The sequence below is a fragment of the Haliotis asinina genome, chromosome 14 (genome assembly GCF_037392515.1).
Source record: "Haliotis asinina isolate JCU_RB_2024 chromosome 14, JCU_Hal_asi_v2, whole genome shotgun sequence".
In the NCBI taxonomy this organism is placed as follows: domain Eukaryota; kingdom Metazoa; phylum Mollusca; class Gastropoda; order Lepetellida; family Haliotidae; genus Haliotis; species Haliotis asinina.
The window spans coordinates 4,420,772-4,446,811 of record NC_090293.1 but is presented as its reverse complement, the minus strand read 5'-3'; the positions used below and the strand labels follow the sequence as shown (position 1 = coordinate 4,446,811).

General features: G+C 38.4%; 1 protein-coding gene across 3 annotated transcripts in view; it reads left to right on the top strand.

Annotated features, from left to right (window-relative positions):
- The window catches only part of LOC137261299 (serine/threonine-protein kinase 38-like), a 71,335-nt gene that overhangs the window by 38,933 nt on the left and 6,362 nt on the right, over positions 1-26,040 (top strand). For all 3 annotated transcript variants that reach the window (XR_010954847.1, XM_067799024.1, XM_067799023.1), the window contains exons 5-15: positions 2,667-2,789; positions 13,571-13,654; positions 14,304-14,427; positions 16,636-16,790; positions 17,809-17,911; positions 18,172-18,233; positions 18,491-18,608; positions 20,553-20,676; positions 23,636-23,731; positions 24,870-24,958; positions 25,465-25,491. Coding sequence is in view for 2 of the 3 variants with exons in the window: in XM_067799024.1 (XP_067655125.1) it covers positions 2,667-2,789; positions 13,571-13,654; positions 14,304-14,427; positions 16,636-16,790; positions 17,809-17,911; positions 18,172-18,233; positions 18,491-18,608; positions 20,553-20,676; positions 23,636-23,731; positions 24,870-24,958; positions 25,465-25,491 (1,105 nt within the window). In the remaining variant the exon portion in view is untranslated. The remainder of the gene's footprint in view (positions 1-2,666; positions 2,790-13,570; positions 13,655-14,303; positions 14,428-16,635; positions 16,791-17,808; positions 17,912-18,171; positions 18,234-18,490; positions 18,609-20,552; positions 20,677-23,635; positions 23,732-24,869; positions 24,959-25,464; positions 25,492-26,040) is intronic.

Sequence of the window (26,040 nt, the reverse complement as noted above, 5' to 3'; positions counted from 1 at the left end):
CCATTCTCCTCGATAGATGAGACTGGATTGTGAAACTGGTTTTTGACAAGAAACACACTACAATTCTGAAATGACAGGAGTTGAGGAGTATTTTAGTCTCATCTATGTCCTGTTATGACTGCTTGAGCACAGGTTTACTTTCAACTTGATGTCTACTTTGACCCCGTTACTGCGCTACGCTATCTGATAATCTGAAACTAGGAAGACTAACATGATAGAAGTGATAACAATACACCTGTGTCACCAGATATTTTTATCTCAATATAGTCTATTTTGTATAGAGGAGATTTTGTAAACAGCCTTATATCTGACTTCTTGTATTCAGGCTTACAATAGGACTCGGTGGAATATGTGGTAGGAAATATGTCTCGTGTTTATGTTTGCATGGAAATGTGACTTCATAAATAAGTGAAAGGGCATGACTGTTATGGCTGTCCAAGGCACTACAATTCACATCCCTTAAACCCGCCATTAATTGCATATAGCTCATGATGTCAACACCTTTTCGTTACTCATCAACTTGTGAAATATTCTCACTTATATGCTGGTCTTATAAACATCTTACAGGGCAACCCATCCTCATCGGTGACACATGGCTTTGTTCCCCAAGACTGCCGTGTATTTCCTTATGTAAACATTTGTAATTAACGCCTCATGGGGAAACAGTCGTGGACCAGCAAAGATTGGCTTGTGTGCAATTAGACTGGACATTAGCACAGGAATGGCTAGGAGACATGACAAGAATAAATCCATCAGCTCCTTAACCACCTGAAATACCTCATTTAACTCTGAGGATGGAGTATTTTTGTGATCTCATTGGAGTTTGAAAAGTCTAAATAGCAGACATTGTTGAGCCAAAATGGTGTAAATTGATACAAACAATGTTTCTAAGGCTGAGTATAATGGAATAATTTAAGTTAGAGTGCCACCTTGGCTCTATGATAGAAATTTTCTTGTTCAGGTGCATGTTAAACAGTAGTGCCTGACTATGCTTCAGTCGGAACAGCATGTTTACCCATGTTTCTAGTACAATGAATTATAAAACTCCCTAATATAAAATGTTTTTGTTTTTTTTCTTTAAAAGTAAAGTGTACCATTTTGTTTGTGTTAATTTTGTCTGTGAAAAGACAGAAGGTATTGTGATTAATGATACACTGAATGAACAGCTGACAGGACTTCACGATTTAAAGTTGTGATGTTATGTCAGGTTTCCAAGTTTTATTGACCAAGTTTGTTTCCCTTTTTCCACTCAGATGAATTCACTGAAGGGATATTATTAAAGTTTTTATTGCACATAATTCTTCAGAAAAAATATAATGCTATGGTGCGCTGTACTGTTATGTTTCCAAGACGTATGTACACATTAGCTAAGCCCCCAAACAGGCTTCAAATTAAGGAAAGTAAACAGTAATGGATTGACCGGCAAATCCGATGTTGGGAAACAGGTTAGGTAAATATGAAACTTTGGACTAAGACTTGGTTCTCATGGTGGTCATAGATTTCAAGCCTAAATCAATTTGTCAATAGTTTCCATTTCCCTGACGATCCTTCGTTGCCCGCACGCTCACGCACGATAGAAATACGGTCAACGCAATTGTTGTATTGAAGAATAAAACAAACTAAACTTTACAGCGATGATTCAGCTGAAACGTGTTTGCTAAAATTGATTGATCAGTCTGGACTTTGATGACATAAATATCATCCACTCACGAGCTGTTTCATCAGAATTTATGACTGAACTAATGTTAATCTACTGATCCACGTAGGTGTTACACGAAGATGGTTCCCATGCATATGGTGCCTAAATGCTTGTATGGAGTTTATCTGAGGGGATAATGTGAAAATAGCTGAACGTTTTAATAACTGATGCACAGCTGAATAAAGAACTTCTAGACGTGTACTTGAGCATTAAAATGAAATATTGATTTCCATGAATATTATTTGTTTCAAACCTCCTCTGAAGTGAAACAGGTTGAGAAAGCTTGTTTGCATAAGAAACATGCTAACAAAGAGACATGCTGCAGTCTTGCAGTGTGCTTATTGAATTTACAACTCTTGGTTTCAAACAGCCACTTTTATACTTTTATATGTTTACATAGGCCAATACTTTCAAGTTTCCTAAGTTCTCTTTTATATTATATTTTAGATAATGTTCTATCTGTGAATTCTAACTGGGATGTTTTATCATACTGAAGGCTCTCATAGGACAGGGTACAAGTATCAGGAATGGCAATTTTCCGTTGGTCCTTGGACTTCTGCTGATTTTACTTCAACCAGATCAGTCATCTAAACCACCATTCGATGATACATTATTAAATATTCAGCCTTAAAACGGATTTCCTGTTGCCATCCCTGAAGTATAGAAAATATTATATATATATATATATCGCACTAGAAAACATTGTATATTGGTGCATTGAAAAACTACTCACGATCAGTTCAAAATTTGACAAACTGGAGTGCTAGGAAATGTACATAATGTTGGAAATGTAAAATATACATTTTGTACATGGAGGGGTGAGAATTGTTTCTTTGCCACTTTTAGCAAAATTCCAGCAATACCACAAAGGGAACATTAGAAATGAGCACATAATGTACCTGTGTTTTGCATCAAACCTAGGTCATTGGCATAATGTGCAAATGATGGAGTGTTCATGTTTTTACAGAAATCGGAGCGACGACAACAACATGCCACCAAAGAAACCGAGTTTCTTCGACTCAAGCGATCTCGCCTTGGTGTGGATGACTTTGAACCCCTCAAGGTTATCGGCAGAGGTGCTTTTGGCGAGGTAAGTGTCCTGAATCAAGAGGACCATTTTTCTTTGTTCCAAGTAGGTTCTTATCTGCAGCTTGTTCCAGTTGAGGTTTTGCAGCCGTGGCTGTACTGTAGAGCTATAGACTACACTAACTAATCTTGACTGACCATGTGTATTTCCCTCCTTGTACAGCCATGTGTGTATCCTTTAACCCCCACACACAGTGCTTGCCCTTGAATGAATCTTCAGTTTCAACGAGCAGAATTATAACCACAATTTGTCTATCACATGCATGCATCTGTCCATCCGTTCGTCCATACGTACATATGTACATACATAGACACTTAGCAGTCAGTTGCCAGGATTATGGACACAGTTGCATATTCTTTTAATAGCCAGTGGACAGAATTATAGCCATGGTTTCGTATAAATATAACCACTTAGCAAGTATAAATGTGCCCCACATCCATTAGTCGCTGTCAAGAAAGACTAGTTGTTTCTTCCCACAATCAAGTTCGTTAAACCACAGGTTCGGAATTTGCAGTAGACTAGTCCACATTAACATTTGTGTCTGCAGTTAGGCTGATCCCAACTGCACACAGATCCTGTTGCTTAATCAAGATGTATTCACTATTTCACTGGACTAGTCACACACAAGACAGGTGATTACCATCAAGTGACTTACTGAAGTGTTTCTGTGGAGAACAGAACCTGTAGGGGATGCTCATAAGCTGGGTGAAGACATGGAGTGGTGAGCAGCATGGTGTAACACTGCTTAAGAGTGTTTGTGATTCTGTTCTTTACAGTTTCTGTGTCTGATCATGATTTGGGAAAACTGATCAGTTCTTCCGCAATTTACGATCTCCCAATACTGATTCTCAGGAAATATAGGTTCCTATTGCCATGTTGTATGAACCTGCCGCTGAATAATTAGTGATTACATACATGGATGGTTATGTATCATTATAACAAAGCTTTTTGAATCAACAAACCAACTCACACACTCTCAGTCAGTCAGTCAGTCACTCAGTCAGTCACTCAGTCAGTCAGTCATCCAGCCAGTCAGCCAGCCAGTCACTCACTCACTCACTCACTCACTCACTCACTCACTCACTCACTCACTCAGTCAGTCAGTCAGTCAGTCAGTCAGTCAGTCAGTCAGTCAGTCAGTCAACCAAATAAACACATTTGACAACCACAATATATGCTGCATGTAACTGCCACCTGCACATGTTGTTCTACCCGGAAAAGTACACTATGCTTCAGCAATATCTGTGTGCAATACAGGATGATTCAGCTTTATAAGGGTCTTTCACACACCATGATTGTATCAAATGAATGTGTAAATACAAGACTGCATGATGGTGTTTGTTTAGTCCATGTGTACGTCCTTATAAGCCAGTGAATAACGACATGGCTTGTTGAGTCATGCTGGGCTGCTCATGTATCAACAATCAAGCCCGTCAAGCTTTGCAGATACCACTGTGCATGTGACTGCATCAGTTAGTGTACCACACTGTTGGTGACTTCAGAGTTTGTCCTGTACAGGCAATGGGTTAGCCGAGTGGTTAAAGCGTTTGCTCATCTTGCTGAAAGCCCAGGGTTCATTTCCCCTCATGGGTACTTTGTGCAATAATTTCTGGTGTCTTCTGCCACGATGTTGCTGGAGTTTTGCTAAACATGGCGTAAAACCGTATTCAGTTACTAGTCTGTTGGAAATGGATCTCAGTAAGCCTGAAGTAGTTCAGTCTTTTGCCACATCATAGCAGCATAAGCTAAATATGGTACTTATTGTTTCCTTGGCTGGTGCCCGGCAAGAGGACTGGTCAGCTTGATTTCTGTATGCTGCAAGTCACAACTCACAGGAAAACTAAATTTCCAGGTCAACTAAGCAAGATTGAAATCTTTATACGAAGGTGATACCAGCTCTCTCACTGGAGAGAATGTGCCATCTTTCAGCCAGGCAAGATGTTTTCCAAGCAACCTTTATTAAGCTTTTAAATAAAACCTTATAAATGGAAGGAGAAATCTGTCCATTATCCTGTCACCACACTCCTATGTGATATTTATCTTGATCTCCAGTAGGATTGCAAAGTTCTTTAACTGCTTTGTGCAGTTTTCATTTGATGACCCGGTTACCGCTAACTGTTTTCAAAGGTTGACTCAAACATTCTTTATCCTTCATTTTCATGTCACGGCTCCTTCAGTGTCACAAGGTTGTTCAGTATTTCCGGCCTTGAAAGAATAGGTCAGATTTTACAGGTTGTTAAGTGGTTGGTCGGACCACCTGAAAATAGTTCACCTGCAGTTGTGTCTGATTGGATGACTTACTCACAGATCCCTCCCTGTTTGAATTCTTTAGTGATCACTCCGAGGATTTATGCAGGTGTTTCTGTATCATCTTGCTGTAATTGCCTGCTTGGAACCCTTCAAGATTTATTGCTTAACGTGTCAGGATATTGCCCTAGCTCAATGAGTTGTGAAATTCCAAACGGTTTTTCTACAACAGGTGTGATGGACCTGTTGCACCATGATAGTCATTGCTGGGATGTTTGTGTACTCAGATCTTATTGCTTTTTGGAAAAAATAAACTGATGACGTAACAAGATTTATTTGTCAATTACAAACCTGTTATACAGTTTCATGTATGTCACTTTATATAGATATATTCCCTTCAGCTAGCTTTTAGGATACCTTGAACATCAAAACTTGTCTGGTCTAGCAGGTTTGTATTAATTTCCATACCTCTTTGTCACTTAGAAACCTGTTTCCTCTAAATTTCCTAGTATATTAACTCTGTCTGATAATCAATAATGTGAATATAGAAGTAAGGCAATGCATATTATAAGACTGGGATGATATTTGCTTTCATGCACTGATCAAATAAACAACAGCTTAATCACAATGTCAATGAAGGCTTCATGATCATATTTCATGACATTGACAGTTTGTGTTGTGTATATTGCATGGCTAGGTGATATCAAAAGGGCCTGTGCTATATGTTGACAATTGGATAAATACAGTAGGAAGGTTACTCTAGCCAATGGGAAGGAAGAAGGGAATTAAAGCTTATTGCGTATTGTATGTATATTTCACATTATTTCCTGATGGTACTTGATGTTTGTACAGCGTTTCATGCACTGATACTGATCTACAATGCAGAGGATAAGGAAATATAGGGAAGGGTGGGGCATGTTTTCCAAGCAACATACATTATATTGTTTCTGAGACTAGATGCATCATGCAGGATGTATACATTTACTTATTGTTACTGAATGTGAGACTGAACACAAGGAGGATATCCAGAACATCATCATCGTGTTCAGATCATCTGGAGGACAGGAGAAGGGGAGGTTGCCTCGTAAATGTTCTCACTCTCACTCACCCACTCACTCACTCACTCACTCACCTGTTTGTCCATAAATTCTGGTCTCCTCAGATTACCACAAATTTCACTTAGCTTGATCTTTGTGTAAAGATGTGACTGGCACAATTTACATAGCCCAGGTATTTGACTTGACAAGCAAATGGTTTATCCAAAAGGCCACGTCATCACTCCTGCCTACCGTGAAAGGAGAGAGAGTTTATGTATATGAGATAATTGTGGGGTGAAAGGAGGAAGTTGCTTGGTAGAAGAAAATACTTGTTGGAAGCAAGAATTTGTCAAAGTGATTATGTTTAGGGATAGTTTAATTAGGTGTGCCCAGCTTGTCCACGGATAAAGAGAGAAGGGAAAGGAGTCTAAGAAGATTTAATGGCCAGGAATATCTTTTGACTAAAGCTCTATCTGGAGGAAACATTATGGTATTTACTGGTGAGGTGCTGTAGGTAGGAAGAATGCACTCTAGTCTGCAGATATGGGTGTGAGGAAAGGGGAGAATGTGGTAGAGGGATTATGGAGGTCAGTCATAGCCTTTGTCAGATGGTACCCACATGCCCCTACAGTGCAATACTGGTAGACTTTAACCCTCCTGGCGTTCAGCTGTTTGCTTCTTCAGCTTTTTTAGCGTGAAAATCAATTGTCAACTTGGCAAATTGACTATCATCAGTAGTCATTGGATATTATTAACCTCGCATTCTTCAATCAAATTTTGCCTTATTTCAGAGCTCGAAACTGCTCAATTTGGAGTCAAAATTACACTCTGACTGTATGGAAATGATTTAAATAGGTATTCACAAATATTGAATCGAAATTGAGATAATGGTTATCAAAAATCGAAACTAAGGTGTCAGGTTTGGTTGTTCGATGAATTGAACCGAATCGTTGCAGTCCTAGTAAAGGTTACAGCTGTTCAAGGCTGAAACTTTGCTCTAATCCAGACAAGTTTTGTTTATATTGCAGACATCCCTAGGGATATCTTCAGAGTTTCCAACATTTTAGATATACATTGATGTCTGGTATCACTGGTCTGTCTAGTGGACATTCTTGGTTAATTTCAATCATTGATTAAAGAAAGACTGTTGGAACAAGCAGTTCAACTAACAAGCATAGGCCTTGTCCTGTCTTGTCATCTTGGCAAGTAGACACTTTTCTCAAGTCAGTGGTTCAACTCCCTAATCCCTTAAGACCAAGGTTTCAATTACTTTGGCAATTCCAGATACTGGTAGTTTAGTCATGAGAGATTTCATGCTGTTAACCCCTCCAGCCCCAACTGTGGATGTAGAGTAGAGTATGTCAACCAGTACTGCAATGGATATCTCAATGCAATCTATATAAGCCATTGGCCACATGTGAGTACTGGTTATGTTTATCAGTAACATGCTGGTCAACAGATCATTTCCCCACAAACCACAGACTGATTCACCTCAGAATGAAGTAGTCAAGAACGAAAGATGCTATGGTGGTTAGCCTACCAGCCCAGGCACACAAACCGTAGTCATGAAAGTCTTGTGTACCAGGGCAATGGTACCCTTGTTGATTATTACGTCACATAATTGTTGATATCTATGGTTTGATGTTTAATTGGAGTGAATTACAGTGTAAGATTGAGGTGTGTGCATATGCTTGCATGTTTGATTTTAATGAGAATGACGATAGAGAAAGGAGACTATCAGTGATTTGCTAAGACTGAAAGGCATACCTTTGACAAGGGAGAACTATTTTTGCTCTTAAAAAGTGTACAGAACATAGCGGCAGTGCAACTATTTCACATCCTGTTTTTACAGTTCATATCAACTAACGTAAGGGAGTATATGTACTTTGAGATTTGTTGTATGTATAAACACATATCATATGTTGAACTGATTTCTAATGATAACTCAAATTTTTTATGGCTTGTCTTTGGAGGATATGGTGTTTCAATACCTTTAGTTCCAATAAATTATTTAAATGGTTGATTCTGAATGCTTAATATTTTTGAGTAGTCATGGAGACCTGTAATGAGGCCTGTGATTTACTTCCCTTCTCGATTCAGATATTTGAGTTACCAGTTGTTGAATGTTGACACATGTAACCTGCCGGTTAACTCCCAATGTATTTTTTCTGTTAGTCATGCATGACTCACTGATCTCTTCCTAATTTGTAAAGCTGTCAGGTTATGGATTAAGTTTATCACATGTATGCGTGGTTTCCGTGTGCCGTGGTTACCAGGGTTCTACCAGTCATGTTAAACAGGCAAATTGATCTAATTACAGCCTATATTTGTCTTGTATGTACCAAATAACTTAAAATATTTTGTATTCTGGTGCCAAATGTGAGCGTGTTATTGCTGGCTTGGGATTCCACCCCAGGATCAACACTTGTATAGTATGTACAGGAAGTGAGACCTCTTCTCTCAGTACCTGTATGACAAAAACTCCTGTATGGTTCATCTTTGAGACTGATACCGCTAACCTGGCTTACTTATTTCCTTACAAAAAAGGAATGTAAATTTTCTTTGAAGACTTCAGACTTTCGTTTATAGGGGATGATGGAGATAACACATAGTAGTGTGATCCAACAGTTTTGCGGTACTTGTGGCTGTAAATGAGCAATTACAGGGTTTAATAGATGGCATAGGAGGAAAGCACTTGGTAATTAGTCATAGACATTTAGTAGATCAAGGATCATAATCAGCAAACCTTGGATTCAAAGCTACAATAATAGAGCCAAACACAACAAATGGCTTAGACTGATGAGTTGCTGATACTGGCAGTGTTGATACCATTAGTTGTCATGATGGTGACAATGACTGCAAATACATGCCACATTTTTATATATAATATCTATTTAATATTTATCCATTTTCATGAGGTGAATGCTGATTCAGTGCACAGAGTGAATACACTCACATGAAAACATATTTCCACAATGCAGAATTTGGAGTATATACATGTTATGAAGGAGAATTAGCTCTGAAAAGTTGTATAAAGAATAAATAGTTGTTATCCATAAAGGCATGTCATATATTCATGTGTGTCCAACTTGTAAATGCCATTCAAGAAGGCCATGAGACTGGGGATTGATGAGATGCTAGGGGTGGTGGTGATGGTGGTGCTGCTGCTGATACTGGTGGTTGTTATGAGATGATGATGATGGTGATGATGATGATGATGATGGTGATGATGATGATGATGATGATGATACTCTTGGTTGTCATGACGAGACAATGATGGTGGTAATGGTGATCTGAAGTGATGTGATGATGATGAAGATTCATTCGGTCAAAGACCAGGACACCACTCCCACCCCCATGTTCGTTGCCATGCTGATTGTACTGCTGCTGCTGCAGTTTATGTATTGATCCGTATCGGGGTTACTTCTCCAGTCAGAAGTAGGGTGCACAGAGGATCTATCAAATGGCAGGTTTCATGTAACACACCCTGTGCAAATATTTCATCTTTCACATCTCACTCAAATGTAGTTCCACCTCAAAACAACAAAGAAGTAATATATTACTTTTGAGACAATTCCTGACAGAATTGCTTGATGGTCACCCTTTCATGAATAATTTATGCTTGTTATCTGCATTAACCTGCTTCATACTTCAGGGTGAGCTGACTGATTCAGCTTGGAAGTTCTCTGGTGGATGCAGAAAATTGATGATGTAATGCTGTCATTAGTTTATACTGTTGCCATGGCAACAACAACAACATATCACACCACCTGCTTCTTGATAAGAGGCATCAGTAGTATTCATTAACAAAATAGGAAGAAAATATGTTGAGATGATGCCAGCCAGTGGTGCTGTGTGATAGGGAAGTTGGTAGGTGTAATGGATCAGTCATGGCTAAGCGGTGTCAAGACAATAGGAAATATGCTGAGGAAGAGTTATGGCTTTCTTTTGTTGCTGATAACGGTTGATCAGGGAAGTGGTTCAAATGAAATTGGTCATTATTTTATTGAATTTTACCAGCCCAGGTTGGTCACATGGGATCACTTAAAGGATTTGATGTTGATTCTCTCTGTTTTGGTTAAGTGTGTCATTGTGCTACTACTGTAAGTCGTTCCTCATAATATCAATCACTTGATTGTCTGGTCATCTTTATTGCAGACTGCTCTTGTAGAACAGGGATGTTGCTGAGTGTGGTGTCATAATAACCAGTGTTTTTCATTTTAACATGCTGGTTGTGTCTTCATGTCTGGGGGGAGTAGATCGTTGCTCACACCATTAGCCACTAGTTTGCCATGGAAGTCTGATAACAGTCTTAGTTATACAAGCTATTTATTGGTTATACCAGCTGTTGATTAGTTACAAATGCTATAACTAGTTATAAACTATAGACTAGTTACATAAGCTATGCACCGGTTCTACAGACTATTAACTATTTATAAACCTATTAGACTTGTTATACAAAGTGTAGATAGTTATACTTATATATCAATAGACAAGTTATACAAATTGTAGAGTGGTGTTACAGGTGTGTACACTAGTCATGAACCTATAGACTGATTATGCACCTTATGTACTAGTTATACAAGCTGTAATCAAGTCAAAAGATGTTTATTGTATGAAAGGCCTCCGGCCCATATACATGAGACTTACACTAATGCAGGAATATCACTTATATCGCACGCACGCACGCACGCACGCACGCACGCACGCACGCACGCACACACACAAGGCTCTACAATTCGTTTTATAAGAAGATCTCTTTTTGCTAATGCATGCTTTGTATACAAAGTCAACTAAACAAGAACATTTTCGTTATTACTTTGTAACAAAGATATATAAGCATATTCGGGCTGCTTTGTAGACTAGCTATAACAGTTGTAGACTAGTTGTAAAAGCTTCCATGGTGTAACTGTATCTTTGGTGGACTAAGACACATTTCTCTCATGCAACATGTTGATACTGAAATATTATTTAAATAGGTTGAAGCGGTAGTGTGATGTATGGGATGTTGTAAATCAGTTGACCTTCCCAGATATGATATTGTTATGTGGACACTCGAGTGTCCAGTGTATGCAATTACAGACCAGGGGATACCTCAAGAGGGTCAATCAGCCAGCATCACTTTTATGGCTTTCTGTGTTTATGGTGGATGCTGTCGGTAGGATTACCCATAATTTATGGTTTTATAATGGATGAGATACAAACAGAGTTTGGATAGTTGTAGCACATCCTGCATTAACCTGGGGTCAGCTATAACAAGCCCTGTTAATCATCCATGGGATCTGAGGAAGTCATGGGTAAAGAACTGTACAGGATGCTTACAAGGGGAAGGGGAGACTTCAGTTAACCCTTGCTGTGATTATGCTTAATAATTCTCTTCTAAATATTATCATAGTAGTTGTCTCTGAGTTAAAGCCAAGAAGCAGTTTGTTTTATATTTTAACACTTTAATTAACTGAAATGTTTTCAGTGTACTGTAATCTCTGATGAAGAGTGGTGTTCCAATTAATTGATTTCTTTGACGATTGATCAATAGAGAATAGTAATCAAGGAATTGATCATGATATCTTTGATCATGATTAGTTATGTATCTACATATCTATAAAATGTAAGCTGGTAATTATTTACACTGTTTTCAATGTGAATTTCTCTCATTTGATACTTATATCACAAGATGTGTATCCATCTCAGGTCATGTAAGTCAGTGTCTCATTATGAAGGCAAGCATATAAGCACATAAGAAAGAATTCCCTGACTGGCTCGTGTGCCTGCTTGTAACTGTTAACAGCCAATGACAAGACTCATAATAGTCTTGTATCATATCATAACTTTATGATCAATTGTTTTGATAATCCAATGATCGATCATGAAAATTCAACCAATTCACAACACTACTGATACCGTCAGTATGAAACAGGGAATCCAGCAATGAAGAGTTATGTATTCATGGGAAAAAATAAGGGAACACATGAAAGTACAAGTGTTCTTTTATCTATTGCCAGAGTACAATACAGATCTTGTGAAGTAACCTGGAAAAGATTAAAGGAACACTTATACTTTCATGTGTTCCCTTATTTGTTTTCATGAGTATACACAGTTTTTAATTTATTATGTAAGGTTACACAAAGAGTGGTTCCAAAGACTTCTTAGTCTACATGCCCAATCAGGGGGTCTTCATATCACTGTTAGCAGACTTTGTTGTAATTCTATGGACTACTATTGGCTGCTCCAGACTTTACTAAATTTAGTCTTCATCCTAGTGGCTAAAGTCACATACTGCATAAAGTAATTGTATAAAAGATAATTAAGGAACATACAAGCCTCTTAAGTTAGAGTTCAGTTGGGGATGTGTTTCAGCTGTCAGAGCAGAAAATGGAACAACAGTGATTGTTTTGTAGAATAATAAGCTGCAGGGTCTGAAAGTGAGACAACACACCATTACAGCAAGGGTTAACATGATAGAGGGAAGCCTCCAGCCTCTTGGAACTAATGCTCACCCCAAGATCAGACTAAACACTGTGGTCAGTTTGTGCTGTGAGAGGTAGCCAAGTGTTACTGATGACTTGACCAGCTGACAAGATACTAAAAGGGGGAACACTTGCTCACATGTTTACATGTGGTTTGGGGCAGCAGTTTGATGCATGATAGGCTTGAAGTAGCCAGACAACAGGAACAGAACAATACACAAGGGGCATTCAGGGAATAATACACTTAGAATGATGGTCTTCAAGTAGATCGTTGCCACTTTGAAGAAGATGATAAAGTCTTCACGGCATCTGTGAAGATTGGGTGGCATTATGGAAACAATTTGTACTTAAAGAGAAACAATGCTTGTTGACCTGCGTCCATGCTAGATCTTTATGTTGTATGTAGTTCCATGTGTGAAACGTCATTGTCAGGCCAATTAATGTTGTTAAGTCCTGCATTTAAATGGTAAATCAAATTTGGAACAGAAACACCTGGTGTGGACATCGTTTGTAAAATCCTACTAGTCTGCTGTACATTTACATTATGTAAAGTCGATAGATTTTTGGACCCATGAAGGTCGGGGTAGAATAATCCTTCAGCAACCCATGCCTGCCATAAAAGGCGACTATGCTTGTCATAATAGGCGACTAACAGGATCGGGTAGTCAGGCTCGCTTACTTTTTTGACACATGTCATCGGTTCCTTATTGCATAGATTGATTCTCATGCTGTTGATCACTTGATTTTCTGGTCCAAACTCGATTATTTACAGGCTGTCGCCATATAGCTGGAATATTGCTGAGTTTGGTGTAAACTAAACCCACTCACTCACTCACTCACAGATAGATTTTTTGGTCCAGTTATGCACGGCTCCGTGTCTGTAATAGCAAAACTCACATACCCTTCCGGTTTGGAAATACAGTATAGGTTACAAGAAGCACCTATGTTTCAAAGACTACCTCTTTTCCGTGATGTGTTTGTTATTCCTGGAGTGCAATGTCCGTTGTAATATGAAACTTTGTCTCTGTTTCAGGTTCGCTTGGTTCAGAAGAAGGACACTGGTCATGTCTATGCAATGAAGATTCTTCGCAAGATAGATATGTTGGAAAAAGACCAGGTATGGAGATTCTGGACATGCCAAGTCTTGACATCATACAGACACGGAATTGGGGGGAAAGTATATCATGTGTAACATTAAGAAACTGGGCTGATATCAACGCTTAAATATTTTCACATGATCTTTTTGCATTATGTCTTCATGTTGTGGGATTTGGTAATAGGTGGAACTTCTTAGCAATGAATAGCACTTCTTAGCAATGAATGGGACCTGCTAGCAGTGACTGGGGCTTGTTTACAGGGAATGAGACCTATTAGTAATCAATGGTTTGTTGGCAATGAATGAGAGTTGTTAGCAGTGAATAGGAATTGTTAGCAGTGAATTGGAATTGTTAGCAATAGGCATGACTTTAGCTATGGACAAGGAATACAACTTTGTACAAATGAGTTTGACTTTTTGGCAGTTTGTATGAGTATATGGCAATGTGTAGAACTTGTTAGCTATTAGTTGGGCTTGTTAATGATGTGAAGGCCAGGTTTGCAATGCATATGACTTAAGGGTAGAACTTTGGAAGAGCTAGCTAGCAGTTCGATAAGTGATATATTGGTGATATGTAAACCTGTTTCTAATATGTAATACTGGATGTAATGCCATTTAGAAAACATAATGATTCTTTGACATTGTTTTCATGGCAAGCTTTGTATTGTAGGTGGCACACGTCCGGGCTGAGAGGGACATTCTTGTAGAAGCTGATCACCAGTGGGTGGTGAAGATGTACTACTCCTTTCAGGATGGTCTGAATCTCTATCTCATCATGGAGTTCCTTCCTGGAGGTACGTGAAGGACCACAACACCTAACAGTGTCCATAGTGTTGAAATCAACACGAAAGACGTCCATGTGTTTTGCTAATGGACACAATAATTAATATTTACTCCATTATGGTACTCTGTAAGACAGGACCCTGAGATAATGTCATGACCCACAAATCCATGTATGATGACGTGAGCAGCAGAATAACTAAACATGGCCACCTGATCCAAGAGGCCTCCTACAGCCATCGTTGCTTGCTGGGAATCTTTCCTAAAACAAAGTCCTCATTGGACACCAGGGCCTCCTTTTACAAAGAATTAAGGTGATCATGTTAACCGTAGTAAAGGGTGCTTTGTGGAAGGACCCCCTAAATCCAATATGAACACAGCAAATACCAAGGAACCTGAATACCACATGATTTGAAACACTGCATTCCTGTAAGAAACCTTTATCAGAGATGTGATGGACCTTGTCTTGGGGTGTTTTAGTGTTTCAGTGTTTCGTGTCCAGTGGACTATTAATGTTTTCTGTGATAAGATTTATTGTGCTGTTTATGTAGGACCCGGAAGCCAGTTATCAGTAATCTATTTGGGGTGATAGTATTTGTATACAGTGTATACTCTTGATGTTGGGCAAGGGCCATCAGAGTTAGTGTACATGGACAATTTTGTTGTACAAATAAAAAACAGATTAATGTTGGTAAGTAAGGGGAATCCTAGGGCCTGCACTATTTGAAGCTCAGACACTGGTCATATTCAAGGGACGGCTGGACAGTCGATACTCAGGGAAGCAAGTACTGAAATACCTGAAAGTACAATTGTTCCATTGTTCTTTTCCAGGTTTTTTTTCACAAGCATTGTATTGCATCGTGGGTGAAATTCTAGGAAAAACTAAAGGAACACTTGTACTTTCAGGTGTTCACTTTACATGACTATAATTCAAACACTGAGTAGTCATACAACCTCTGCTTTGGTTTTATTGTAATTGCAAAGACTGATGGTGTTTAATATGCATTTGAATATGGACTGAAGCCCCTTTCTACAAACTCCTAAATCTTGTAGGTTTAACATTGGGTCAGGGAGAGGGACTGTGCATGTTTCAAACTCTGGTATGCTTGGTAGTGTGTAAATCACACTGATGTGTCGCCACAGTAGTCCTGCCAGACATAGGAATGTCTATATTCTGGTGTCTGTTGATTGCTATGATAGTCATGCCACGTCATGGGTTGGGTACCCTCATTCATGTCATGAGAGAATAGATGTCCTCTTGTAGTAAGTCTTATAAATAGCCTAGTCTCTGACTGTTTCAGCATTGCTTTTTCTTACTATAATATGTGTTCTCAGCATTCAAAATAGAGCATGAAAGTCCAAGGGTCCATTGTCATTGTCCTATTGTTTCAAGATTTATGAGTCCATTGGTACACAAGCATACCTCATAGTGTAGAAATCAAGTGAGTGTGGTTAGTGTCCAAAAGACAACCACTGTCAATAGTGTGGCCCTGCTGATCCACTGTGCAGTTGAACCAAGCAGCTACTTAAGTTGTTTGATGTTGTGACCTCAGTATATGCAAGAGGTGTCCAGCAATCTGTATTCATATAGAAGGCGACTGTGCTTGCCATAAGAGGCGACTAACAGGATCAGGCTACTGATTTGGTTGACATATGTTATCAGTTGCTTATTGCACATATCGATGCTCATGCTGTTGATCACTGGATTGTCTGATCCAGACTGAATTATTTACAGACCAACACCATATAGCTGGAATATTGCTGAAAGTGGCATAAAACTAAACCCAACTCACTCACCCACTCTCTCACTCACTCACTCACTCACTCACTCACCCACCCACTCACCTTGAGGTACTTGTCATCTTAAATTGAAAGGATATTTAACATTACACTTTAACTATAATGCATCTCGACAAAAACAATACGTTTGCTTTACTTTTATATGATAGCATGAATTCACAATTTCCATTCACAGGTGTGTTTCTGTGTATGTCTAGATAAAAAACATATTAGCATATTCTCTGATGAAAAAAGGAAAGTATTGCAGTGAGGTTATCTAGTTTTGAAAGCATTCACTGAAAACCCAGGTTCAGTTTCCTGTGAATGTTTAATGTGTGAAGCCTATTTATTTATGTCCTACTGCTATATGCTTATACACGGCTTCAAACCTGTTTCACTCACTCACTGACTGACTGACCCAGAACTGGTGACTTTTGTTGCAGGTGACATGATGACACTGTTGATGAAGAGAGACACACTGACAGAGGAACAGACCCAATTCTATGTCGCAGAATCTGTGCTGGCTATAGATTCTATACACAAGCTCGGCTTTATACACCGAGATATTAAACCAGATAATCTTTTAATGGATGCTAAGGTAATATTTGAAGTCGGCTAACAGTATTATTCAGACCAAAAGTGCATGTTCTGTGAGGCACAAATGGAAATATTATGCCCTGTTGTGTGTAGAATGTAATCATGATGAGGGCACATCAGGGAGATGTGTAACAAGTAGAAGTAAGAAGTAACAAGGATTGTGTGAATCAGTAGAAGGATGTAAATGTTTGAAAACTTACTTCCTCACTTTGAAAACATCCTTAAAAACACATTGTGAGCTGGTATGACTTAACCAAGCGTGGAAGTGGCATGATGAGGCCTTTGTTGGTTAAATTGTATGTCTGAAATGTCAGCCATGTCCCATTTAGTATGTTCAGTGAACTTACATGGACTTCCTTCTTCATGGTCATGTATGTACGTGGCAATCAATATTCATGACAGAAGGTCCAGAAGGTTACTTTTCGAACATGCAAACTTGACAGAAGAACACTGACAGAGCTGTGCACTGGAGTTAGTGGAACATTCAGCCATACAGTTGTGCAGTGTAGTGGCTTGTATTATCTTGGTGTTGATCTTTTTGGAGACATGTTCATTAGAGTGTGACGTAGGGGCACCTGTTTCCTCACATGTTTATGTACCACCTGGAGCTATGGCTGCGTCAAAACACAATTTAAACTCGTGCTGCCTCACTGCTCATCTTACCAAGGACCCAGGTTCAATTCCCCATTGTGTACAATGTGTCAAGCCCATGTATAGTGACATGATATTGCTAAAAGTGGCTTAAAACTAAATTCACAGATTTAACTGAACTCATTGTATCTGATCATGAGGACCTAAGTTGTCTTTGTGAGACAAAAGCAACACATTTCTCAATAAAAAATTGGGCATGGTCTCAGATACATCATAGATGTTAGCTGTCTAGCTCTATTTGCTCCGCATGTAGGACAAGATTTTTTTCTTCTTTGTAACATATCAGCTTTTAGGCTGACCTGATGACATAAGGTTGAAGTTGTGTTCAATATGAAATGGAATTTCCAAGACTTCATCTCTACTTTCAGGGACATATCAAACTTTCAGACTTTGGACTGTGTACAGGATTGAAGAAGTCACACCGAACAGACTTTTACAAAGATCTCTCACAAGCCAAAGCAGGGGATTTTAGTGAGTTCAACTTGCAGCAAATCTAATTGTGTATTGTTTTTATTCTTTGACTGTTTCCTCCATTTACAACATGGCTGAATTCTAGTGATGGTTCTCTGGGTCAGGTATATTTAACCCAGAATAATCCAGACGCTCAGATGAGTAGTGTTGTGACTGCCTGATAACAGTTGCACCTATTGTGCTGCTTTAATTATATTAATAACAATATCAGTGTGTCTCAAGTCCGCCTGTCAATACCTAAATGGCATTGAATGTTTCAGATGGGAATCCTATGGATTCAAAAAGAAGAGCAGAAAGCTGGAAGAGAAATCGAAGGGCATTGGTAAGAAGATTATGTGGCAATATTCTCTAAGAAATCAAAGTAAATATTCAATGTGATTCAAAGTTATCATTCCATTCAAGCTGCTCAAATTATTAGAAGAGCCCTTACTTGATTCTGCACATGTTCAGATTCTACCCAGTCTGAGCTCATTGCAATATATTTGAAGGTGTCTACGAAAACAAAGAGTGTTTTCTTAACTGCTTTGAATTTGGCTGGTATGTTGCAGTAAGGTGTGATTATGTAATGTTCTTTTCCAGGCCTATTCCACGGTAGGAACGCCTGACTACATCGCGCCTGAAGTATTTATGCAGAATGGCTACATGAGCACCTGTGATTGGTGGTCTCTTGGGGTCATCATGTACGAGATGCTTATAGGTCAGTTTTGGTGACATTCTTGACAGTTGACTCTAGAACAAAAGATAGTGTGGTCTCTATCCAAGCAGGGTTAGAAAGTAGGACTAGTCCGGTGGCCTTGAACAAAATATAGTGGTTAAGGTATCTAGACATTCAATAGAAATATTGTCAGTTTAGTTATCAAGTGTAGGTCCCACAGATGCTGTCTGTCCCAGAACATATCATGAATGTATCATGACAAACAGATGTATGCACTGTCAGTACAAAAATGGTTTAAGGATGCATCCCACATGTGATTGTGTGGTTTAAATGAATCTCCTTTCATGTTTAATTGACATATTCTAAAGATATCCAGACAGGTTTCCATGAAAAAGTGAAAAATGTAAACACAATAATTGAAAGCAACTTTGGCCACCCGTAGTTTCAAGTTTACACCCTCCTGAGGACAAGGGTACAGAATACACCATCAGTTCATTATCAGTGCTGTGAGTTGATGCCTGGTATCACATGAAGAGTCCATTCAAGGATCTCTGGCTTGGTTGATTCATGTTATTGTTTTCCAGTTGTGTTCATAATGTCAATCACAGGATTGTCAGTTCCAGTATTGCTTATGTACTGACCATAATATAGCTTGAATATTACTGAGGGCAATAGTATACAACAAACAAACCTATCTTAGCCCCATAGAAACTTTCATACAATCTGTAATTCTATTTTGAAATATTGAGGTGTCATCTCCCAGGATACATATCTCATCAACATCACAGAATCCTTGATAAAAGGATGACCAAAACACAATGACAGTACCTGAAGCAGAAAATGTGAGCTTAAGTATGCAAACAGACACAAAAGGATAACTCTTCAAAAGCTGTTGAAGTTTGTCAAAACTGAAAGCAGGAGTCTTTTTTCTGAGGAAGTTACAAAATATTGAGCTAAGCTGCAGTTATGACAGTGACCATGACTCTTTATAAAGCAAATATTGAATGAAGTATGACCAGACTTTAAACCATGACTGCTTTCTTCCTTTGACATGGGTGTTGTTGCTGTTTGGGCAGCAGCAGATGAAAAAACTGACATTTGTATTAAATCTGAAGACTCTCCTGTGAAAAGATCAGATGCTCTATTGTCTGGCCTTTATGAGAAGAAAAGGTTGGAGGTCAGAGAAAGGAGATTATAAACATAAGGCTAGTGTTGGTAGTTATGAGGTTAGGGAGATTGTGAGGTCAAGGCTAAATGTCAGAGGTCACGTTTTGTTGGGGCCCCGATGAGGAACTGAACTGGGGGTTAATGTAAGCTGCCAGCTGATGTTAGCAAACTGTCATGACCTGTTCAGGAAGAGGGATAATGGTGTGTTGACTCTGTCGCTTTGATCAGCTTGCATAAGAGCTGCTAAGTGTCCTGTATACTCATAAAAAAAGTAACAGATTCAGTGCTGGTTGACATATTATGATTATTCAGATAAGGTCTATGGGGACTAAGTTTTTGTTTACACAACAAACTAGTTTTGAATAAAGGACAGCATTGGACAGCTATGACATCTTTCACTTTGAATGAGTTTTGATGAAATAATTATTTTTCAAGGACAGTGACAAATTGTAATCATTTAGTCTCAAATATCCTGTCAAAAACTGATGCCTGTCAAACGTTAAAACCATGTAAACACCCAAATGCCATTTACCTCCACAAACACTTTGTATGGAATCCCAATCTTTTCTTCATCTAAAGTACAAGAAAAGTGTGTGAATATTGTGCTTTCTGTCAATTATCAATATTGATGCAGCGAATGGGCATCGTTGATAATTCCCTCTTAAGAGCTCTGTATTGACTTGTGACACTAATAGTGTAGCCATATATATACATGATTCAAGTATTAACAATCATTTCTTGTTTTCCAGCACTCTTTTGCCTATACACTTTTTGCAAAACCTACTCTATGATAAATTTTGAATGTCCTTGACCTTGTAGGTTACCCACCATTTTGTTCGGAGAATCCCCAAGAGACATACAGGAAGGTGATGAACTGGCGAGAAACTCTCATCTTCCCGCCAGAAGTGCCTATTTCTGAAGAAGCCAGGGATCTCATTCAAAGGTATGATATGAAGACCCTTTGTTGTTGACAAAGCCATTCGTAGAAATTGCTGTGAAATGGTAGAGCATGTACACCTTCTAATTGGCTGAAATACATCAAATTTGGTTACATCCTTGTTTAAAAGAGACTATCAATTTCTACCATGAAATATGCAGTAGACCTGAATATTGGAAGCTATGACTTACTCATATATCATATGATTGATAGATCTTATATTTATGTTGGTCGCTGATTTATGTTTATTGATTTTACTCCTGAAGCTTAGAGGTTCTGCTAATTAAGGAGACCAGATTACACTAAAACCAAACGATCCAGGAAATAGCATTACTGTAGTGTGCACACAACTGAAGAGACACTTACTTAGATTAAGGTGGGCTCAAAACTTTCACAATGTCAAAGTCTGTTACCATTGTGTACAGTAAGGAAGGTGTGATCAGAGGCTCAGCTTTAGGTTATTGCCCTAGATATAAAAGTAGTTGTATGTTATCATGATCCAGACATTTGATCCATGTTGTGACACCACAAACCAACCTGCACATCATATTGAATATCATACATGAGCGAGGTGTAGAGTTTCAGTCCGAGAGGTCAGTTGTTTGACATCCAGATTATAGCTGTGTGCAATCCACTAGTAGTATTGGCTAAATGAATTAGCTTTCTTACATCTCCTGTAGGAACAAAATATGTGAAAGCAGTTGGGCAGTGGGAAGAGAGAGTGAGTTGGGTTTTACACCGCTTTTAGCAACATTCCACCAATATCACTGGGGGAATGTCACCAGAAATGGACTTTACACATTGTACCCATGTGGGAAGTTGAACCCAGTGGGAAGTTGAACCCAGCGGGGAGTGAATGCTTTAACCACTAGGCTACCCCACTGCACATGAAGGCAGTAGAAGTGTCAAGCACTTCTTTAAAAAAATTAAGATTTGGCCTCAAAACAATGCCAGTGATAGTTACAAAATGTATTTTTCTAAATTTTGAAAAAAATATTTTAAACCAACAGGGCTAGAAATTAGTTGTTATTTACACTAGTCTGTCGAAATGCACTGCCAGCTATCATTTATGAAGGGGACTTCACAATGAAATATTACTTTTGTCCATTCTGGAGTTGTCATGAATTAGCAAACTTAACTGTGAGAGCTCCAGGAAAACTGGGAAAACTATGTAAATAATTTAGAAAAGATAAAGCAAGTGTAACTGAACCATATTTATCTGAATCTGTATTGATTAATGACAAATGCATACTGAGGTTTGTGGTGGCAGTAGAAGCAGAAAGTTTAGTGTTACTATCAAGTACAGGGATGGATTTCTGGATTTGATTGGACTGCAATAGGATCTGACATGGGGTCCTATGGCCCCCAACACTCCCAGCTCCTTTTCTTCTAATTTTTACTCATATTTATTTTCATCCCTGTGATTGGTCATTGAAAAACCAACACCATTTGTGTACTAATCAAGTATTTGAATCATGTAACTCAAGCATGGCTTGTAGGTGATGCTGTACCATAGAAAACTATCCCTTATAATGACTTCCCTAATATGTAGCAGTACCTCTTTGACAGAACAAATCCTATGTTACAAATGGTACCAATGAAACATGCTGTGATAACGAAATGTTCCTGGAATAGTGGCCTGTCTTACATTTATCGGTTATGGTACAGCCATGATGCCAGGCTTGTTGGCAGCGCTTGTCAAAGCCGAGCTCTCATATCACTGTTTTCATGACTTGTGAATTATAGAGAGAGAGATAACAATAATTAGGTTGGATGACTGTATGGCCCAGATAAGATTTTGCATTGTGTGGGTTTCCATTATGGTTGTTTGTGAAGTGATGTATAGTGGAAAATCATAACAGTTTAAAAATAACTCAGGTTGGCAAAGTAAGCTAAACATTTAGGCTACAAACACCACAAAGCCTACAGGTGGCAACATCAATAGAATTCAAATGAACAGAAATCAAAGTGAGTCACGTTTGTGAAGCTGCAGATCCATTTGATGGTGTGAGTAGAAGCATGGAAATATTTGACACTTGCCAAGATTAGTCTGTTCCCAAATGTTGAAGGCAAGATTGAACATTTTCCTGATGTTTTGATCATTTTGCATAACATCTTAAGCTGGAGGTAAATCTTCCAGAAACTTGTAATCTTTCAATGTTTAGAGGTGAAAGGTGACATGAAGATTTTTCAGGAAGATGGCCTCTTGAATTATGTTCATTTAAGCTTTAAGGTACTGGTTGCTGTTGTATAAAACTCTGATTGAAGTATTGCATAAGACATCTTCAAATATACACACAGTGTTTGTTGACAGAGTGGCAAATACTGACACAATTGCAGCAAACGATGGAAGGCTCCAGTGTAAATAGTTCCATGGTGAAGTTGTCTCACACTGTTGACTGGGAAAAACTATAGCTTCATCAAATATTTACTTTGGATAACAACAATCATATTTCTGGCAGGTTTGCTAAGTAGAAAACCCTAAGAAACGGCAGACTGTTTTGTCAATTACTTTTTCTGTAAAAGCAGATACTTTGAGTCGAACATGTAACATTTTCATGATGACTTATATTTGCATAATTTCTAAGGATTTTTAATGACCAGTGAATTCCTCTCAAAATCAGTTGTAGCTAGTGCAGTCATCATACTCGTAAATGATTAAGATGCTGTGTGAATATTATCAAGGCAAGCCATTACCTTTAATGTTTCCACTCTGCTGTTTGTTGTTTTGGTTTGATGTTGATAGCATCGTCAAATAAAAGAATAACCAGATCACACCATTGTGATAAATATTTGTATTTTGAATTTGGATCATTTACTTGATAAGGGGATAAGGGCTTGATGCCCTTGTTGCTGTAGAGAAGTAGACTATCCATAGAAATTGATTTTTCATCATCTGTACAACTTCTAACATGCCTCTCAAAGAAATCCAGGGATAGTTTTTATGTTGTTTGATGTGTTGCAGGTTCTGTTGTGATGGAGAGCATCGGATCGGTGCCCACGGTATAGAGGAGATCAAAACTCACCCATTCTTTAAGATGGTAGACTGGGAACATATCAGGTGGGTTATGTGTCCTTAACTTAGTTTGTGCAGTGTCCATACATTGCCTTTAACCTCAAAGTCAAAAGTCAACAGCTGTTTATTGTACAAAAGGCGTACGGCCCATATACATTGGAGTTAAACTTGCATCACCAGCTGATGACTTAACTTTAGAAAACCATAACCATGTGTCAGCAGAAGATTGCGTACATAAGATGCCCATGTCATTTTACCGATGTTGTCCAAATGGTCAGGCATGTTATAAGCCTTTTTCTGTAGTTTATGTTCTTGCATGCACAATGTCTTAACCCAGGATTATATACATTGACTGACTGAGGTATTCCCAGGACACCCATATGAATGAGGATTCAGAAATTATGAATAATCCATACATGATTATACTGAAGAACATTTTGTAATCTAAGAAAGTAACACAGAACTTAATTATTTTGATTTTACACAAGACTGGGGTGTACCCAGTTCATCAGTATGTTTGTGTGGTCTGTACCACTATAATATAGAACATTTTCAGTTAGTTGTATTTATGGTTTTCTTGAAACATTTCCTTAAATATGAATCCAAGGTCATGATGTTGTTGAATGATTTACACAGAAACCCTTAGGTCAGAATGGACCCATCACGGTTTCTGTGTCAGATATACAGTTGTAGAACTATGTCTCTTGAGTTGACAGATTTGAAAATGTTCTCTCCTTTGGGTTTCTGAAACTTCTTTGATTGTTTTGATAGTGAGTCAGTATAATTTTACACATCTTTTAGCATCATCGCAGAAACATTTCAACCTTGGGACGGCAGACATTGGCTGAACACATTTTACCTGTATGGAGAATTGAGTCAAGGTTTTTAGTGTGTTGAGCCAATGCTCGACCTACACATTACCAGTACAGGAGTTCCTTTCATGAAGCAACCTTTACTAGGGTTAACCTTAACTCCCATTCTTTAACACTGCACTAAGGTTCCCTAGGTCTAAGGCAACCAACCTTCGTGCACTGTTAAAGAATGGGAGTTAAGGTTAACCTTGGTAAAGGTTGCTTCGTGAAAAGAGTCCCAGCTCTGTTATTTTGGTCCATAACTGACCTGTTGTAAGTGATGATTCTTCTAACGATGATCCAGTCATGTAATAAACATCTTATTTATTCAGGGAGCGTCCGGCAGCCATTCCAATAGAAGTGAAGGGGATCGATGATACGTCCAATTTTGACGATTTCCCTGAAATAGACCTCAAATGGCGTAAGTTCTTGAGAAAGCTTTCCATATATGTTTGTCAGCATGTTAATTTTTAGAATCCGTTTAATGATGTAGATTTCTATAGAGACAGAAGCCACGTGCAGATCTTCTCCAGGATATGGGAATAGAGAATGTTCATTATTTTCCTGTTTGATGGGGACCAAACTTCTCATAACTTGAGTTTAGTTAATTTCATACAACGTTATACTTCATGTTTTAAAACTGTGCATATTATGGGGTGAAATGGGGACATGTTTTCTCCAAAATTATTTGATTTAGAAAAAATAAATTTCAGACCAGACAAGGCCTTTTAATTGTAACTCCTCAGACTCGATCTCTTGCATTTTTTTTTATGACCCTTAGTCCACTAGTCCTAGAAAAGCTCATTTTTGTCCTAGTGTAAACATTGCTTTAATTCAAGCACAGAAGACAGCCATAATATTCTGACTTTTGGTACGAAGTGATTGCATATTACAGATGGTTTAAGAGAATGTTTTCTCTCCTTTCAGCAACATCTCCGCAGCAGCAGCAAGAAGGTAATTATTACCTTACCATGCATTATCAATCAGTTATAGGTGGTTAGTCTATTGTGGGATTTTCCTAATCTTATATCTGTAATTGTGTTCAGTTGTGTCTTTTTTAACAATGTCAAATTCAGCAGTCTCATAACAAATTTGAACCTACAATCAAAGGGGGATAACTCTGTTTCTCGGTCTGTCAGTACCTCTAGTAACATTGGCATGAGTTTACATTATAGTATTTGATTATGATAATAATGATCAGGACTTGTGTATAGCTCTGATCTCCACACTTTAAGGGCATGCTCTAAAAGCATACAACAGTTCAGATAAAGTTACTTAATTGTCCCAGGACCTTTTGGGAAACAAATGTTGTATCGTTTCTGTTTGCTTCATTTTGATGTATCTGTGATCCAAGTCTGAGTATTATATCTGTAGCATGTGCTTTGTTACGTGTTGTAGAAATCACAATTTTCCGCCTAGTTCCAGTAAGAATAATGAAGAGCCATTAACACTGCTTTCATTAAAGGAATATTTTTGTAAAATCAATACAACTTAATGTCTTTG